Genomic DNA, 12,487 nt, shown 5'->3' with positions numbered 1-12,487 from the left:
CAGACCAAACAGAGTTGCTTGCAGTGCATATCCCATTTGGATGTGAAGATGGCACCAAATGGCACACCAGGCCTTGACTCAACCTCTAGCAACCCTACTTACTCTGATCCAGCCTGCTCCAATGAGTCTGTGTAGCGACTCATTATGGAAACAGCAATATGGCAACCCTATGTGTTACTAATCACTTGGAGACAACTGGATAATAACTAATGTTGCCATTGTTCTGGTCACAAAAGTATCATGTTCCAAAAAAAAAAATCTAGAGTGTAGTAGCCATCAGGCAAAATTAAAATTCAGGGAAGTACAGTACTCTCTTGTTCTTTCCAGTGGCTAGTTTTTTACATACTGCAGCATGAAAATATGAGAAAATTAAAGGCAAAAAGCAATACTTCTGCTGCCATTTAAAACAGATATGAATGTGGTATTAAACCTTTTAAAATTCCTGTAAAAAAACTCTAACAATGCCTTAAAACACCTTTTAAAATAAACTTTTAAAAGTCTGTAGAGAATACCCTGTTTCCCTGAAAATAAGACCTAACCTGAAAATTAGCTGCCTTGAGTGGTCCTGATCCGACCAGATAGGCGGGATATAAATGAAATAAATAAAATAAAAATAAATAAAAATAAGTCCTAGTATGTTTTTTCAGGATGCCTGTAATATAAGCCCTACCCCAAAAATAAGCCCCAGTTAAATGAAAGCCTGCCCTCCACCATTGTGCAGCAACCAGAAGATGATCTGACTATATTTGAATAAATGTAGATTGTACATGAAAAAAAAATAAAGCATCCCCTGAAAATCAGCCCTAGTGTGTTTTTGGAGCAAAAATTAATATAAGACCCGGTCTTATTTTCGGGAAAACATAGTATTACTTACAGTAATGTTATGCCTATCTTTTAGATTGCTTTTTAAATAGAAGAATTACATGATTGTTACCCAAAAAGTAACTAAATATCTGTGTCTTTGCTATAACTAGTTACCTTCATGCTCTGCATTTCTAATATTTTCTGATATATTCCATGGCACCTGATAGAAGATGAGACTTCAAGAAAGGGCGGAAAAAAATACTACAGTGTGTTCACTGTATGAACTAATGGTGATTTACAGTGCAATCAGGTAGAGAGATAAAGGATTGTATTTGATTGAGCTGGAAAGGATCATTTTGCTAGAAGCCATCTCCTATAAAGTGACCTTTCCATGCTTACAGGAATCACTCAAGACCAGCTGCAAATGAGATCAGATATGCTGCTGGAACAAAAAAAATCCAGGTTGCACCTAAAGCAGGGCCAAGCTGGTTCACTGTCTCCTGTATGGGTCTGTCCAGGCTGGTCATTTTCGGTGTGGATTGAGCTACAAGGGGTATGTTGAGGTCTGGGCAGGGGGGAAGCAATGTACCATTTCACATGCTGCTCCCATTTGAACAGCAAACAACCCCTTGTAGCCAAATCAGCTGTCAATTAAGCACTTCCCCCGATTATGGAAGATCAGGGGGAATGAAATTAATTTTTTTACGTCACTCTTCTCTCCCTCTGTTGCTGCTGTTCCATTTTCTCCCTTCCCCCCTCCCTGTTTCCGTTCCCTCACTTTTTCTTACTCAACTCTCTCTGGGAATCTGCAGCAATAATGGCTGAGGCTGTTATCTCCTGGCTAAATAGGCTAAACAATGAGCATGCCAAAAATAATGCATACCCTACTTCTGGGCCAGAAAAGTGCACAACAGCTCTTAAAGAGGAACGATGTATCATTCTATGTAGAAACACTTGCAGAAGAGGTCTCTTTAAAATCAAAGAGATCGCTCCCCAAGGGATCAGTAATCCGCAGACTATATCTATATGCCAGTATGAATAGACCATATGTTGTATGGTCATTAGAAAATAGCTCTACCCAGATTGTACCACAAGCAGTCCAAAATGTCCTATTTCCCCATCTGATCACACCTTACATTAAGTTTACAACATGCGGTTTCTGCCAGGCATAAGCTCACCTATCTTTCAATGGAATGTGTATATATAGGCTTCTTCAGTTAATATTTCAGTTAATATTAAAGTTTGCACACCATTGTCTCTGTTGGTCCTTCTCGACATCTCAGCGGCCTTTGATACCGTCGACCACGGTATCCTCCTGAGGAGGCTCTCCGAATTGGGAATTGGTGGCTTGGCGCTAACCTGGCTCCATTCCTTCTTGGAGGACCGGCCCCAGAGAGTTCAGCTTGGGGAGAGTGTCTCGGCCCAGTGGAGTTCCAATTGTGGGGTTCCACAGGGGTCGATTATCTCCCCAATGCTGTTCAATATCTATATGAGGCTGCTGGCTGGCATCATCAGGCGGTGTGGAGCATCGTGTCATCAGTATGCTGATGACACCCAGCTCTACATCTCCTTTTCACCAACTGCAGGTGATGCCGTCCTGTCCCTTCAGCACTGCCTGGGGACCATACTGCAATGGATACAGGAGAATGGGCTGAGACTGAACCCGGACAAGACGGAAGTTCTGAGGGTGGGGGCCCCCGTGGCTGGCGGCCTGGGTGGCTCTCTCTCATTTGGGGGGGTGACCCTGGCTCCGATAAGTGGGGTCCGCAGCTTGGGCGTACACTTGGACCCGACGCTCACCATGGAAACACAGGTGGCGTCGGTTGTCTGTACCACACGCGGCCCTACCTTCACACGGGGGCACTCACTACCTTGGTGCACACGCTCATAATCTCAAGATTACACCACTGCAACGCGCTCTACGTGGGGCTGCCTTTGAGGCTGATGCAGAAACTTCCGATAGTGCAGAATGCAGCGGCCAGATTCCTTACTGGAGTGAGAAAACACCAGCACATTTCTCCTATCCTGGCCATGCTGCATTGGTTGCCCATTCGTTTCTGTATTGACTTCAAAGTTCTAATGCTTACTTATAAGGCCTAAACGGTTTGGGACCTCGATACTTGGCAGAATGCCTTCTCCCACCAAGATCTACCCGGACCACGCACACGAGCCAGGAGGTGAGGCTGAGGAGCCTGACGCCAAGGGAGGCCCGGAGGGAAAAGACTCAAAACCGGGCCTTTTCAGTGGTGGCTCCTCGCCTTTGGAACAATCTCCCTCCTGAGATTTGCGCGGCCCCTACGCTGGGTACATTTAAAATTCAACTAAAAACATGGCTTTACAACCAGGCCTTCCCTCCTGTCAGCATTTAACTTCCTTTTTTTTTTTTTGGCTATCTATCATTTATTATTTTTTGGAATGTTTTTGTTATCGATTATGTCAATGGATTTATATTATTTTAATTGTATATATGTTTGTTGGTAGCCGCCCAGAGTGGTAGAATATACCAGATGGGCGGGATATAAATCAAATAAATAAATAAATAATTTTTTTTCATATCTACACAAAGCCACCTCAAAGTGAACTTTCCATTTTACAGCATCTTTTACCAAGTCTCAATCTACCTGAATTATGAGAGGTTCCAGCAACTTCTCCACAGTATGTGTCTGGATCTGCAAATTCTGTGAACCTGCTTTCATTTTCATGTAGGGTACTCCTAGTGCCATTTTTCCTGCGAACAAAAGGAAAATTATGTGTGTGTAGTAATACCAGTGATGAGATCATTTTACAGAGCTAAAAGTGCATGCTTACTTTTAAGAATCTGAAGGTGGTTTGACAGAAGACCATAGCAAGGGACATTAGGAAAATCAATAACACAAATGATGGCTATCAAGATTCTGAACCAACAAGCAGTTTTGTGGCAATTTAAAAACTGCCAACTTTCATTTGGCATATGTCTCCATGAAGTTTAGTCCCCTTCTTCAGATATACTGGAAGAGATGCCATAGAAAACCTTGCAGTCTGATTCCATAGGACCCCTTGTCACTTTTGGTACAAAAGATAACATGTTGGGCCTTCCCACCCACAGAAATGTTTACATTGATGACAAGCTTCTGTGAACTACTACAATGAAATAGCAGAATACAGAATCAGTGGTACTAATACCAACCCTTTCCCAAATCAGGGCCAACTTAATTTTGAAGAAGAAAATAGAAGATGTCAAGACTCAGAAATCTGTTATTGAGTCAACATAAACACGAAGGACATATTAGCTCTGGAATATGTTGTGAGACCCAGGATGAGAGGGAAGATGATCTCGCCAGAGTACCATCCATTGTGTCAAAGACAGAAAGGGAGGTACAAACCTTGCTGGTACCCGAGCCTAGTAGAACCGAACAATGGGGTACTGATACCCAGGACTTAGAGAGGAAATTGTGCGGGTTAATGGTAGCAATTCAAATCCCAGCTGAATTGGTGGGAATCAGGAGGAAAAAGAGGGTGGAGATTGAGGTGGGGATAGCGGATATAAAAGGGAGAGAAGATCCGATACCAGGGGGTTTGGAAATCGTATGGGTACAAGACCCATGGACAGGAAAGTGGGAGAGGCTGCAAGTGCCAAGGGAACAGGCAGACTGCCACCGCCGAAAGGGGATCCCCCAAAGGCTGTCTTACTGGGGTGAGACTGAGGCTCGGGAGTGGCAGAGGAAGTTAAGGGAAGAAAGGGAGCTTGTAGAAAGGGAAGAGAGAGAATGTCTGGCATGGCGAGTGAAGGAGGCGAAGAGGAGATGCTACCGGACAGAACTTGGTTTCCCTTCTACCCAACCTGAGGCCTTGGATGGACTGACCAGACCAAGGATGAGACCACCCCCCCTCCTGTATGGAGAAGCCAGAGAGGTCCTGAGAGAAGAAGGGGTAGCAGGCTGGCCGTAGTCCCTGGAATGTTAGTGACACAAACCCATTTTTGAGAGATGCTTAGGCACCCCTGTCAGACCCGTTGGCGGTAGGCAACAAGTTGTGGAATAATTATTTAAATGATAATATTTTATTGAATACTGTACTCCATTAAACATTTCTCTCAGTCCAAAGTTAAAAGAGACTCATGGAATTATTGTGGAGACCGGTGTTCCAAAAATTGAACCCTCACATATGTAAACATTGATTGATTTGTAGTAGAACCATCCTTCAGATCTGGACAAATCCCAAATTCATAACTGGATTTGACTGATGTGGATGGAAAGGGAGATGCCTAGATCAAAGCAGGACTCACTGTGAATCAAAATCTGAAACTTGATTAGCAATTTTGGCTTGAATGGATAAAGTGAAACAGATAGCATGTCTCCAAAAACTGTATACATTTCTCCCCATGTTTTCCATAGAAGAAAAACATCAGGGTTCTGGGAGGAAGGAGAGACTTTTAAGACTGGCAGTGTAGATTCTAATTACAGTGAACAATGTTACCACTGATCTCTAATCCTAGCATTTTGGGAGAGGGATGTTGAAGTAAGATACCCAAGGACCCAAGGACTGATCTGTTCAGTGCCTTTTGCTTGAGCAGGAAAAAATATTAGACGTATTTTTGATGGAGTTTCTTGAACGTGGTAGAGTGTAATATTTGATACTTTCTTTGGATATTCAGTTCATTCTTCCTCTGCCATGGTACTCTATGTTCAACAGTTATTACCCAACCTGTTCTACACTTCTACACTTTTTGTGATTGTTGTCAACTGAGCAGAAAATGAATTTAAAAAATTAAACTGTTCTTCATGCACCATCATTTCCCTATGCCTAACCCTGTGCCATGTTCTGGAATCCTACAGGTTGTTGTTGTTGTTGTTGTTGTTGTTATTGTTGTTGTTGTTGTTGTTGTTGTTGTTGTTGTTGTTGTTGTTGTTGTTGTTGTTGTTGTTGTTGTTTGCTAGGAACACCTTTATGGCATTTATGCCATTGTGTTCAAATTTCCCATCCAAAACAGACACACAAAACTACTGGGGGTTAAATGGAAACAAGTACCACCATCACACCCATTTGCACCATCTTTATCTTCCCAAATTTCTTCTGAAACACTGTTAACTTTTTAACTAGGGCTGCCTCGCTGCTATGTGATATTTTAATAATAATTGGCCAAACCAAAAGCCCATGGTGGGAAAATCTGTCTTCTGAAACCCCTAAACAGTAATGACTTTTTTAGAAAACTCCTTGCATCAATCCTTTTGAAGGTCAGCAAATATAATCCTTTCAGAAAGGGCAATTATCTTTGCCAAGAAATTAAAAAGTTAATAGCAGCTCTGTTAAATAATAATCAATAATAATAATAGCACATAGCACAGACACCCCTGCAGCTATTTATCTGACATTTGGGTTGAGAGATTTTTAAAAATGGATTTTAAAATTAGAAATGCTTTGGTGAGGAAAAAAAAGGGGGGGGAGAGAAAAAAATAAAGAGAATATTCTCTTCTATTGGCAATTTTTTAAAAGACTGGTTGCATGAAATATGTGGTAGCCTCAGAGATATATTAAAACTATTGGGCCATTAGGGAAAATAAATGTAACTCCCCAAGAACCATCAGGAAATCATTCAAATCCATCAGTCTTCTGGGGCAGATAATTTTAATTGGTCCAGCGCCCCCTTCCCAACCTGTAGAGGTTGTGAATTCTGGTAAGTCTCTCAGCCCAACCAGATAGTGATCTGTCAAAGACAACAGAACTACAGAGAGTTCCCCCACATCTAGCTCGCCATTATCTTGTCCAGCACAGACATCCACAATGTGCTCTGCAGCATGAGGCCAAATAACATTTGGGATAGACTCATGGTCCTCGCAAAGGACATGAATTCCTGAGCCACTCCTGATAAGGTGACCTTGGGATGGATGTTGAATTCCTCCAACACCACAAGCCAAGAGGGTGACAGCATCATCCCCAAGACCAACTCAGCCAGCTCTGAAAGGGAGACAGTTGAGCAGCAGGGTGGGTGGTATTTATTATATATATAGTCACATGACTTTTCTAAGTACTCTATGACTTATTCTCCCACTAAGATTGTCTACAGGGGTCAGTGATCATTCTTGAGACTCACTCAATAATTCTTTATTCATTTAACTTGTTTAAATACACAGACACGCATGCACATCCTTCTGTTCAGCAAGAAATTTAGAGTGGTCTCTAAGGCCATTTCAATATTTTGCATTGTCTTTGCAAAGTCCTATGTAATACTGTAATGCTATATTCTGCTATGACATACAAAATAAATAACTAATGGATAGAGTGGATGGCAGTCTTTCACTCTTTGCACTGATCTGAAGGAGAGCCTCCCTGGCTCAGCAGGCAGCTCAGAAGCTATTGATGCTGACTCAACAATTTTACAAGATTTGGATACCCTAGAAATACCATAATAGCATAAGCAAAAGCAATATTAATTTGGTGGTTGTGGGTTTTTCGGCGTCTTTGGCCGTGTTCTGAAGGTTGCTCTTCCCAATGTTTCGCCAGTCTCTGTGGCTGGCATCTTCAGAGGACAGCACTCTGTGCTCATGTCTGTGCAATATTAATTTGAATAATTATCATTGTAGTTTTAGTAAGATTTTTACAATAGACTTTCATCACCTCCAGGTTTTCATTACAGTACTGTAGTGTTTCCCCCATTTTAAGGAAGAGAGAGTAAAGGGGAAATATGCGACCAGTATTCTGAAGATTTCTTTTGTAAGTAACTTGACAGCTTCCCCAGTATTTCATTGGTTCTAACTGATGAATTAAATCATAACAAACTGTCATTACCATGGTCCTGGTTGGCACACTTGCTCTCTGGCCAGTTTCAGAGGTGATTTGTGTTGAAAAGTCCATACAACCAATGAGAAATAACAGACAAGTCCGCAGAAGCCTGTGCTGCAGGGTCAGAAGACCAAGCAGTCGTAAGATCGAATCCACGCGACGGAGTGAGCGCCCGTCGCTTGTCCCAGCTCCCGCCAACCTAGCGGTTTGAAAGCATGTAAATGTGAGTAGATAAATAGGGACCACCTCGGTGGGAAGGTAACAGCATTCCGTGTCTAAATCGCACTGGCCACGTGACCACGGAAGATTGTCTTTGGACAAAACGCTGGCTCTATGGCTTAGAAACGGGGATGAGCACCGCCCCCTTGAGTTGAACACGACTGGACAAAAATTGTCAAGGGGAACCTTTACCTTTTTTTTTAAGCCTTGTATAGATTGCTTGGAAGCCAGGTTTGTCTATCTTGGTAAACTTGGTGCCCCAGCTACTCGATTTTTCAGACATTGTGGCCCTATTTTTCAATATTGACAGTGCATTTTTCACACAGAACATGCTATTCCAAAATAACCATTGTGCAATTCAAAAATAAAATAATACAAAGGTTAGGTAAAGGTAAAGGTTTCCCTTGACATTTAGTCCAGTCATGTTCGACTCTAGGGCACGGTGCTCATCCCTGTTTCCACGTCATAGAGCCAGCGTTTGTCCATAGACAGTTTCCGTGGTCATGTGGCCAGCGTGACTAGACATGGAACGACGTTACTTTCCCACCGAGGTGGTATCTATTTATCTACTCGCATTTTTACATGTTTTCGAACTGCTAGGTTGGCGGGAGCTGGGACAAGCAATGGGAGCTCACTCTGTCGCATGGATTCGACCTGCTGGTTTTCTGACTTTGCAGCAGAGAGGCTTTTGCGGTTTAACCCACAGCACCACCACATCCCTAATACAAAGGTTAGGTAAGCTGAAATAAAAAGTCGCTGATAACATAGCAGAATAAATAGTCTATGCTCCTATAATTCCCAGCTGTTTATCCTCCCACAGCCTATGATTACTCCTTCAAAACTCCTCCACTATTCTCATAAAAGATGACAGAAGTCATTCTAGAACTGAGGGAGCCTTTTCCTGATCAGTGTTACAACAATAACAGAGATACCAGGACATATCCAATACATTTTAAATTATTTTATCCTTCCATCCTCTTTGTTTTATCTAATAGGTTGTTTAAAAATGTTCTCCAGTCAACACAACATTTTCTTAGCGTCTATAATGCCTTTTGTATTCTGCATTAGTGGTGTCAAATTCCAGTTTCTCTCTCCATGGGTAAGCTTTAAATGCAATGCTAAGGAATAAAATATTTTCACACACATAAGGAAAATGCAGAGATGTGTAGTAGTGGTATGCTATGTACACAGACTGTGCTCACATACCATTAAATAGCTATGTCCTCCCCTGGAAAAATTCCTGCAGACATTCATGCTTTATTTTACCTCCAATTTCCTACAATACAATATTTTGGTTGTTATAGTGCAATCACTCATCTGAGCTTAAATCTTCTGTTACAAAACAAATATCTATTCATCTACATATATTCATCTACAACCACTTGACCATGCGCCCACACAAGAAGAGGCGTGCGAGCATGTATGGAGTCTTACAATACGGTATATAGCTTTATTACATTTTCCCACTCAGCCACTTATTTGATGTGCCCTTTGCTAACCTCTTACAGGGTGTTTATTTCTCAAACAGTGCCTTTATGCAATTGGCTCTTTTCCATCAGGAGACACTGTAGATAACACACAGTTATTTGTTAACCTATTTGCCTAAGGTTTACTTCGACAGGTCAGAGAAGGTGTTAGTATCATAAAGATGCCCCTCTGAGCAAGTGTACATGGAACTAAGTGTTGTAGAACACAGGAGGACTAACTTCTGAATGTGTGACTGACTATCATGCTGCATCGTTAAAATCATGTCCAGCTTCAAAACATCAATTAGTTTGCTGTCACAGGAAAATAATGAAAATGCAATGAAATATGAAAAATAATGCATTTCTCAGTATTAAATCACAGTGCATAGCTTGAAAGGCACTCTACATCTTTAATGCTTACTAGTATCATACTTATATTGGGGGCGGGGGGAACTAGAGAAATGGAAAGACGTTTTACGGTCCAGTGTCAGACATAATACAGATCTCTATAACTCCCTCTGAAATTAGTGGAAAGATCCCATACGTTTTTAGTCTGTTTCACACCAAGGCCATTCTACTTTGCACAAGACAGACCCACTCCTAACGAAAGCATCTTGCAGATTGGAGGTACCGTAGGCCTGGGATGAGGCTGCAAATCCTAAACAAGTTTATTGAGTTCGGTATTTAGTTTCCAGTAAGGGTGCCTAGAATTCCAGTTGTAAGTCAATATTTTCATGTTGTTAATATCTCACTAATTCTGAAACATATATTATAAATTATTTGGAAAACTCAGTCTCGAGAGCGGAATAAATCCTTCTAAATATTTTGAGTGCTCTAATATCCCACTGATTCTAAGTTATTTTCAAAACTAGATCTCAAAAGGAGAAAAAAAAAGCTTCAGAAAGCTACATTTCAAGTGCAGAATAAATTTTATATAAGGTGGTTATGTGCAAATGTTTTTCATTTTTAGGATTTGTTTTGATTGCAGATTTTGAACTTTCCTGATAAAGAGAAAGGTAGCAGCATCAAAAGATACCCACAATCCTCTGTATGAAAACATTTTTTTTTTGTATCCATGTGAAACTAATCTGGTATTGTCAGTGCTTAGCAGTATCTCTTTAAACAGAACTAGATGGACCTGCTGTCTTCACAAATACAAAATTTTAATATGGAGCACCATGTAAAGCTACTTGCTTTTATTCCCTATAATGAATGGATTTTAAAAATGGACATTTCAAAAGTTAAAGGTTTTTGCAATTCAGACAAGTGTATCTTGAACTTAACAATAAGAGCAACTATTAATAAATACATGTTGTTTTCTATTTAAAAAGAAATTCAGGCACAGAATGCAATAAATTGTAATTTTGTGACAAAAAATGTTTTAATACCATATCACTCACCTATTCCAGAATGCAGTCAGCCAAGATTCAAGTGTTCAGCCAATATCTAGTCAATTCTTCCAGAGTTTGGAAGTTCAGTGCGTCTATTATAGCTCTTTACTTGGCTTATCATACATCTGCAAACACAGAACGCCTGACAAGCACTCTAGTGTATTTCAGGGTAAATGACAGGGCATACATAGTGCCTGCTGGACCGGGGGATGGGCAATCCTTAAAGTTATACAGCCTAATAAAAATGCAAGTGGGAATAAACTGGTAATAATACAAACAAACATTCTTCTAGTTTATGTGGAAGAATCAGATGAAACATAACTACCTGAACGATGGCTTACCATAACAAGAGAAAACTATACTTGTTTCTTGATTATGAGTTTTTCTCTTTCTTCACTCCTACAATTTGATCACATGCCAAACTCAGCCTCAAAGCAATGACTCAGAACTCAAAGAAGACAGCAAAGGGATTCATAAGGTCCTCACCCACTGAACTGGGACTGCAATGTTGTTGTTGCCTTTTCTTTGTGCGTGTTGTCATGTAGCATCCCACGGGCTCCTAAAATATATTTTGTTTCCACCCTCTTAGAAGCATGGTGGTAAGAAATAGTATTCAGCCTCAGCCTGATGACAATTTTATTGAAGAAGCATGGGCACACTATTTTCTTTTGCATATAAGAAACCTTCTCTAAGATCTGGAGCAGTTCTTCTATTACATTGAATGGGATGTCAATGTACAGGTTTCCAATACTCCCTGAGACTCTTCAGCTTGGTGCAGAGAGAGATTTTTTTTAAGTCCAATAAGTTTAATTAGGGAGTGACTACATTGACAAATATGCTCTATGACTGTAGTAGTCAACTTCATATTATTTTTCATTGGATACACAACATCTGAGTCAATGGACATTAGCCCAGAGTTGCCAACCCCACTTTCTTCCTCCAGCTTGGGGCTGCTACAATCATCCTACTAGCAGCAGTTATACGCAGGAAGGTTGGTTCCCAAGGGAGGCAGGGGAAGGGATCTCTTTCAGATTGCATACTTAGCTGCATCCACCCACCTCATGTCATATGCCAAGGAACAGCTTTACTGAAAGCAATGAGCATGTAAAATCCCAAGGCTCTTTTCTCTGCTGCCTAGGTTGTGAAAGATGCTGCTCCTGAGTATTCCAGCTGCTCCTGGGCATCAGTTCCCCTCAAATATCTCTGTTAATAATGCTGTTTCTTTTTTTTTTTAAAGGCTTAGCACTGAAATTGCTAATCAGCCTTTCTTTGCAATTTTTTAAAGTTAGCACTGCTGTAGCCATGCCTCCTGCAAATCTGAGTAGCTAGAGCAAAAGCTGACTTAACAAGCTGCAAACAAGGGCTAATTTGAAATTTCCTCCTCTCTCTCCACTGGCTCCTCTGTGGTTGGCTAAAGCAAATTCACCTGGTGAAACCTGATTTCCCAGGTATGAATTCAAAGCAGATCCGTGTAGATATTTCCTGATATTTCATTGCTCCCTCATACAGCTAAAGTTACGTAATTAATGCACAATATTTGTTTCATTTTCATCCTTGTAAGTGTGAAATCTTCCTCAGGGTAAATGCTGGTATTTCTGTGAAATGGATCACTTTTTAATAAAGCAATGGGGAAATGCACATTAAACCATTTTGCTAGACAAGTCAATAGAAAGGCACACTAGTTAGGCCATGTTTTCCGGCTGTAGTTAGCTCTTCATTTTATACCGAGGCAAAGAGGCAGTCCCAAAACAAGCAAAACCAGGGAGCTGGACAGGGGACAGATTGGATTTGTCTCCAGTGTGGAAGGGATTGTCACTCTCGAATTGGCCTTCTCAGCCACACAAGACA

The 12,487-nt window shown here is 41.0% G+C and overlaps 1 protein-coding gene across 5 annotated transcripts in view; it reads right to left on the bottom strand.

Moving 5' to 3' along the window:
* The window catches only part of CTNNA3 (catenin alpha 3), a 1,002,073-nt gene extending 991,236 nt beyond the window's left edge, over positions 1–10,837 (bottom strand). For 3 of the 5 annotated variants that reach the window (XM_072995177.2, XM_072995180.2, XM_072995179.2), the window contains exons 1-2: positions 10,649–10,837; positions 3,426–3,532 (exon numbers count right to left, since the gene is read on the bottom strand). In XM_072995177.2, coding sequence (XP_072851278.2) covers positions 3,426–3,527 — 102 coding nt within the window. In that variant the 5' untranslated portion in view covers positions 3,528–3,532; positions 10,649–10,837. The remainder of the gene's footprint in view (positions 1–3,425; positions 3,533–10,648) is intronic. The other 2 variants (XM_072995178.2, XM_078390899.1) reach the window with 1 other exon arrangement.
* Between the last annotated feature and the right edge of the window lie 1,650 nt (positions 10,838–12,487).

Source organism: Pogona vitticeps, chromosome 3 (assembly GCF_051106095.1).
Source record: "Pogona vitticeps strain Pit_001003342236 chromosome 3, PviZW2.1, whole genome shotgun sequence".
Classification (NCBI taxonomy): domain Eukaryota; kingdom Metazoa; phylum Chordata; class Lepidosauria; order Squamata; family Agamidae; genus Pogona; species Pogona vitticeps.
Note: the sequence above shows the minus strand (reverse complement) of the source record. Positions and strands in the feature narration are given on the sequence as shown.